Raw genomic sequence first — 7,574 nt, 5'->3', positions numbered from 1 at the left:
CATATGTGTAAAGAACCATTTATTTATTCACCACTTCACAGGTTGCATGTCTACAGTGTCGCTGTCATTAATGCATATGTATGACCCACATGATTCTTAATACAACAAAGTGCTTTATTTTTTAAGTTTAACAACACCCTGGAATAGAAAGTCAAAAGCACATGCTTGACTTAAAGACATCATTCATACCTGGTATTAACATGACGTCCCGAGTGATCCAGTAGGAAGTAGATACCTTGCATCTTAAATATTCTGAATGTTTCTGTGACCACATGTCATTAGATCTGGCTTCAAATACTCATTTATGACACGACATGTTCACAGGGAGGGAAACTGGTTGTGTCAAGGTAGTAAAACAGAGAGAGTGAAATCAAAGCACTACTCTTTTTTTTTTTATTTAACCCATGAGAATAGAATAAAACATGTTGAGCAGTGTGTTAATACTGAGGTGGTGGCTACAAATAAATTAATGTATGGGTGCTGACAAGTGATGATATTTCATTGTCAACCTGCAGCAGGTCAGTGTCGTACACAAGTGTCCTGAAACCAAATCTGTATTTGCATTCAGACCTGTGCGTCCGCTGTGCACTTGTGATCAGACTTCAAAGTACAGACATGGATTAAAAAGTACGTTTTAAATGACATTAACATTGATTGTGTGACACAACTCTCTCTCTCTCGCGTTGGTACGAGCTGTCAGTCAGCTGTGAAATGTCACAATATCCACCATCACATGCCTGCACTGTGCACCACTGGGTTTCTGAGTCTTAGACCCTGGTCAGACTTGGTATTAACAGGGTTCCAACACATTGGATGATATCAAATTCAGAGGAATCCTTAGCCATGACTGGATCACTGAGGACGGTTGTAAATACCAGGTATGAACAGGGTCTTAGTCTCTTTGCGAGAACACAACACTGAATGTTCAGTAGATTTAACAGTAGATAAAAGATTCAGAACACTCATAATTCTACAGAACTGGCAGGTCAGCAAACTGGGAGCTTCTACATTTCATCATAGACTTGTTCCTGACGAAGGCTTCGCCCGCCAGTGGTGTTTTGGAAAGCAGCGAGGAACTTATTGGGAGGCGAGAGCTTAGTCCTCAATGGAGCGGACGTATTTCTTATAGGCTGCTTCGTCCATTAGAGCGTCCAGCTCAGCGGGGCTGGCAATGGTCATTTTCATCAACCAACCTGGAGTTAATATAAGGTAGATATATAAGATATGCATCACGTGGCGTAATTCAGCTCCATTTTATCACAAGTAATATATTTAATATCAATGGATTACAATTGTTTTGCATTACTGCTACTACTGTGTGTCAGGTAACCACAGTGCACTCCTGAAACTAGCCTCACTGTACTGGCAACCAGAACCTTTTAGGATTGATTGAAGTCTGAATGTTTGTTTTTAAATCCTTAAATGGGCGACACCTCAGTATTAGTGGTGAGACGATTTTGTGTCCGATACCAATATCACAAACATGAGGATCTACAGATACGTATATAAGTCTTAGTTACTAACTTAGTTAAAGTTAAAATGTATTTATTATTTACCATCGTCATGCTCTTTAACACTAACACTTCAAGTGACTATTTCTATGTGGCATTGCATTACTGCCCTCTACTGTCCAAATACAAATACTGCTAATTAAGTTTAGAACACATATAATCAAAACCTTTATCTTAAAACATTTGAATATTAAACTATTATAATTTCAGTGCTCTAGTTTTAGCTATTAAAACTCAATGCGCTGACTGAAAACTGCAGTGACTCTTTTTTTACAAGGTAAAAACTGTGGAGATGTTGCTTTTTCATTATTATATAATATATAATCATATATAATAATATAATCCTCAAAATTGTCACAGTTCATTAACAGCAGGTTAATCCACACCTGAAGGCCTCACATTAGCCATTTGCTTCTTGGACAGGACAGTGTGTGTTTGTGCGCTTACCGTCTTCGTAACAGGATTTGTTGATAAGACTGGGATTGTCTGCCAGTCGTGTATTGACCTCTACAACTTCTCCAGTTAGAGGGGAATAAAGTTCACTGGCTGCTTTCACACTTTCCAAAGCTCCAAACTCATCTGTGATTGAAAAAAATAAGAAATGAAGTCATATTAAAGTTTAAGTCCTTTCAGGGGAATGGTAACTTACAGTATCTCTGTAAATTCAACCAAACACAGGTGCAACTGACACATCGTAATCTTTATGCCCTAGTCTTTGTGTTTTGATGATCTAGAATTAAATAAAGACGGAATATCAGTTGCAGAAGGTAAATGCAGTTCAGACAGGATAATCAATGAGATAATTCTATCAGTAAGTAGACACATCATTGTTGATTTCGCTCAAAATCCCTTGAACACATGATACAAATAATCTTAACAACACCGGTCTCAAAATATAGTTTTATTTTTGAGGCCAGTATAGAGATTGATATTTGAGAAATGAGAACTGTAACGAGGATATGTCAGTTTAACTAGATTTGAATAAGACTCCCTTATTTATTTTCAAACAAGTGTGACCAAGTGTATTTAAGTGGTTAGAAGAGAAACTAACACTCGTCACTGCTCCTTGGCATCATTTCTTAAAAATATATCTTTTTTTCAGTTATGGAGTGACAAACACTAAATGTCATTCCATAAATGAGTGAATGAATCAGGGCTGCAACGATTATTTGATTAATCAATTACTAAATGAATCATCAATTATTTTGATAATCGATTAAATGGTTTGAGTGTTTTTTTCAATAATTAAATTACAAGCTTTCTAACTTTTCAGCTTGTTAAATGTGAATATTTTCTGGTTCCTTTGCTCCATTTGACAAAGAAGTCATTAAAACTGACAATTTTGGATTGTGGACAAAGTAAGACATGAATAGAATATCATAATTTCCAGGTTTGGGAAACACAGATCAACATTTTTCACATTTTGCGGACCAAAACAAATATTCGATTAATCGAGAAAATAATCGACAGATTAATTGATCAGGAAAATAATCACTAGTTGCAGCCCTAGGGAGGTGTGAGACCCGGCTTCAACGTCCTTTTTCACAGAAGATATTTTGACATGTTTTAGTAGCAGCAGCAGCAGGTGTTCCTGATTAAAACTGTAAGACAGGACAGTGTGTTAGAGAGCAAGTACACACCATGAAGCTAAATGGAATTCAGCCATTGCTCAGTTGACTGACGATTTACACCTGTGCGTTTCCAACCATGAGCTGCCAAAATGTCTGATGTAAAAATTCCAGTGAAATTTGTTGCGTTTACAGAAGGATGCAGTAAAGTCAGCCTGAGTTACACATTCATACCTTGCTGTGTGAGTTGCTTCCCAACCTCTGGCAGTTCACAGTAAACTACATCTCCTAGAGCCTCCTGCAAGTGTCAACAAAATGTTCATTATTATAGAATAACACTTGTGTTGTGTGTGGGAGAGAAAGGGCCACTGACCCGGAGGCCTCAGAATCAGAAGGTCTCACAGGAAATACAAATTTCTTCACGGTGATAAAAACACTCCCCCTAGCCAGGTACTAGGTATAAGATCATGGTAATATTATTTTAGACCAGAGGTGTCAAACTCATTTTAGTTCAGGGGTCACATATAATGCAATTTGAACTCAAGTGGCCCAGATCAGTAACATAATAGCATAATAACCTATAAACAACAAGATCTCCTAAATGTTCCCTTTGTTTTTTAATTGACTTTTACACATGTGCATAACAACTTGCAGATCACAGTGGATTTTCAAGGGCACAAAACATTTAGTCACAGGTTTCAGTATCTGAAACTGACAAATATATATTTTTTCACATTATGAGCAGCTTTCATGATGTGAAATTTTAACAAATTCATCCTGTGGGCCAGATTGGAAACATACAAAATGAGATGCTGACTGGCATGTTCACGGTGGTGTCGTAAATATATGTACTCCCAAACTGTGGGAGGGAGCTCTGTAGAGAAAAAAGGCATAAAAGCCAACTAGACCTGCAAAGTTCCACTTTCAGGGTTTAGGTAGACATTGGGATTGGACCTTAATGTAGGTGTAGCCTTGAGTTTACTCACTAACAATAGACTTACTTGTGCAAAGTTGCTGATACCGACAGTACCAATTCCACTGTCTTCTACTCGAATCCATTCGTGCTTGTCTGTGAATTTAAGTGCTGCACCACAAAGCAACAACACAACACAATGAGAACATACCCAGCTTCCCCATTATTAATAGTCAGTTTGACAACTAAGGAATAAAACACACAGAGAGACACACACTATTCTTCTCAGAAACGGGGTTCTGTCTTATTAGGACCAGGTTTTGGACTACTGGTCCTGACCAGGTCCAGTGTATATGACAAAAAGGGTCCTAGAGAGGCACCAAATACAAAGACACACACACACACGTTACCCAGGAGCTACTGTAAATGTCAGCTAACACGCGACACGACAACATGTAAACAGCGATAAAATACCTGCTGCTAACCGTCCAGAAGATGACAGTGTTCTCCAGAAAGAAGCGTTATACGCCGAGCGTGTCAGTAAAGGCAAAACTGTGGAAAAGTTAGAAGACAAGGAGCGAAGGAGAACGCCGGAAGCCATCTTTGTCGCTAACTGTTGACGAAAGCGACGCGCGCCGGAGTTTTTCTCTGCGGCGTATTGGAGGCAACGGTAGCGCTTTACTGCCCCCCACTGGTCAGGATGCCATAATAATACATAATATAAACAGCAATGGATGGATATACTATATTTATAATAAATGTAAAATTATAGTGTAGTGGCTCCTGCTTTTCACTCATTTTAGGAACAATATAGAGGAAGTTTTTGGCTCTGTTGGTAGAGATAACTGTGTTTTAAGTGACATCTTCCACTGGTCAATCGTATTTATAAAACAAAACTGTTAATTATTATTATTAACTCCACAAGTATGACTATGCCACTTTATGATTGCTTTAATATAAACATCATTTCATGTTTTGATGCAGAAGTTTACCACCCAAACAAAAAAGAATGAAACACTGTGGTATATGAAGGGCACTCCATGGTCCTCAACAGGATAAGTGGTTAAATAATAATATATACTAGTATATACAGCGTATACAGATGGTCCCACAGCAACTAGTCTGTGTACATGATGGATTGCTTGCACTGGAAAATTACTTTAGAAGTGATTTGAGACAAAGTGAAATAAATAAAAAGAAATCCTGCAACAATTCATGATATTTTTAAAGCTGTCAAGGAGTCATAAGTCACTGGGAGGGATTGTTACATAAAACCCAGGATTTGTGTAGCAATGGTGTGATTGTGGAGGCACAAATATACCAAATGTTGTGCAACACAATAAGGTAAAAAAGACGCACACTGTGATTGTTCGGTGTCGTTTAATTTCCATTCTTTTTTTAAATGACATTTCATAAAGATGACTTAGCTCTACTTATGGTTGAGGATTCTGAACAAACTGTGTGCCAACCTGACTGCAGTTAAGCAACAGCAACATGTCCTGATTAAATTTATGATTAAATCCAGAATATTACATAACCAAGCACACGATGTTCCAAGTAGGGAAGGGGAGTTTTTTTTTAAAATCTATAACGTAATGTTACATGAAGTCATTGCTGCAGTTAAAGAAAAACAGCAACATCATAATATCCAGAGTTCATAAAGGCCCAGGCGCAATCTCTTAATTCAAGTATGTTCAAACACAGTCATTAGACAGAAAACTATGGCCACAACACATGTTAGTGATGTTTGAAAAGGAGTGAGGAAGCAAAGGGAGGTGATACTCTCTTTCATTAGAGTGGCATCTTCATCAGCCAACCTGTCGTTAACAGGTTAATATCAGGTTGATAATAGTTCAATATGTGCATTTAGAACTATATTTCAGCTCTATTGTAATACAAGTTTGAAGTCACCAACAGGTTTTACTGGTTTTTAATTTCAATATCACAACAGAACGTGCTTTGTTTAGTAATTTTATCACACTAAACAATATGTTCAATTTCATTAATAACCTGCATTATTATAATTCATTCTGACAACACAAAACATAATAGTTTGTAGCATGAAAATGTTCACTGGTTGATACAGGTGTTAGTTACAGTTTATTTTAACATCTTCATATTTGTAGCTTCAAATCTATTTATGTGTTGCTGATTTACTGCCCTCTGCTGGTCAAATATAATTACTGCTAGTTAAGTCTTGTACATGCAGTGTTGTAATGAAACAGCTGTGACTCATCCATTAACCAGAAATAAACTCCAGACTTTTCCAGTCACTTACAGAATAAACTTTAAAGTTCTGCTGCTCGTCTACAAATCACTAAATGCTTTAGGTCCAGAATACAATCGTATGGTGGAATGCAATTACTTACCAACTATATTTAATTCCTGCCAATTCCCATAAATTCTATTCAATTCTCACATAACATAATATAATATAGTATAACATAACATAACATCGAGTCCAAAATCATGCAGCGGTTAATTGGACACTAAATTGACTGCAGATGTGTGTGTGTGTTTCAGTATACTGTCATTTTGAGCTCATTTAGGCCACCGTGCAGTTCTGCCTCACCCATTCAAACCTCAAAATTGCATGTTTTCGTTATAAAATCTATCCAAAGGATACTAATTATACAAGGATATAAGAAGTTGGATTCTTTTTTTGTTTTGTACCTGCAGGATCATTCAGTACGTTCACATGCACAGTTTAATCAAGCTTAGGCCAAAGTCCAACTAAGACACGCAGGGAAAAGACTCTCTCCTGACTCTCTCTGGTTCTTGATGTCTCACAATCTCCTCTACATGTTCACTGTGATACAAATTAGATGGAGCATGGCTCTTGTGGTTGCTGCGTAGTCCGGAGAAAGACGCCTCGGACCAAGTGACCAAGTGTCACGTAACAGAGAAAAGAATGAAGATATTTCTCGACTCAGGGGAAACTGCAGTTGGGAAGCACAATTTAAAAAAAAACAAAAAATAAAAAATACTACCCTTATTCTAGTAATACAGCGCTAAATGCAAAGTGTTCTTTTAAGGCCCTGGTATTCGTCCGTGCACATGCTGCACACATTACATCGCATTGTACAGACCCTGGTATACTCGCACGTCAGGGTCCTGTAGTAACTGACTCCACCATCGGGGGGCGGTACAAGTCTGGATGCTGGAAATAGGACACATTCTTACCACAGAAGAAGAGAACGATGCTACAGCTCACTCGCCAGGTCGCGGCTCGGATGACTATCCTTGACGGCGACTTCTTTTGTTGTCGAAATGTGTTTTTCTGCATGGTGAGCGCGGCTAATACGCCACCTACTGGTGGGGCAGAAATTCTGTTTGCAATTCTGTGTGTGCATAGGGTGTACAGGTGATAGGGAAAGGCCCCCAATTAGCTTCATTGCCCGGGCCCCCCCAGAATCTAGGATCACCCCTGCAACATTTTCCTGAGTCTGTGAATAAAGTCAACATCAGCTCCAGACTAAACAAATACTAAACTCGCTGCTTCACTGCTATTTCCAGCCTGCTAGTGGTGAGATAAGAAATTCCACAGACGTTCACCAAATAAAGGAAAAAAAAGAAAAGGAA

General features: G+C 38.2%; 1 protein-coding gene across 1 annotated transcript; it reads right to left on the bottom strand.

Annotated features, from left to right (window-relative positions):
• Positions 1–6: 6 nt before the first annotated feature.
• On the bottom strand, positions 7–4,612 carry LOC122775755 (glycine cleavage system H protein, mitochondrial-like). The gene is made up of 5 exons (XM_044035888.1): positions 4,467–4,612; positions 4,081–4,163; positions 3,314–3,377; positions 1,959–2,090; positions 7–1,193 (listed from the first exon to the last, which is right to left on the bottom strand). The coding sequence occupies exons 1-5, from the start codon at positions 4,591–4,593 to the stop codon at positions 1,096–1,098; spliced, it is 504 nt and encodes a 167-aa protein (XP_043891823.1). The 5' UTR covers positions 4,594–4,612; the 3' UTR covers positions 7–1,095.
• Between the last annotated feature and the right edge of the window lie 2,962 nt (positions 4,613–7,574).

This window comes from Solea senegalensis, linkage group LG10, assembly GCF_019176455.1.
Source record: "Solea senegalensis isolate Sse05_10M linkage group LG10, IFAPA_SoseM_1, whole genome shotgun sequence".
In the NCBI taxonomy this organism is placed as follows: domain Eukaryota; kingdom Metazoa; phylum Chordata; class Actinopteri; order Pleuronectiformes; family Soleidae; genus Solea; species Solea senegalensis.
The sequence above is the reverse complement of the archived record's forward strand: the minus strand, read 5'-3'. Positions and strand labels throughout refer to the sequence as shown.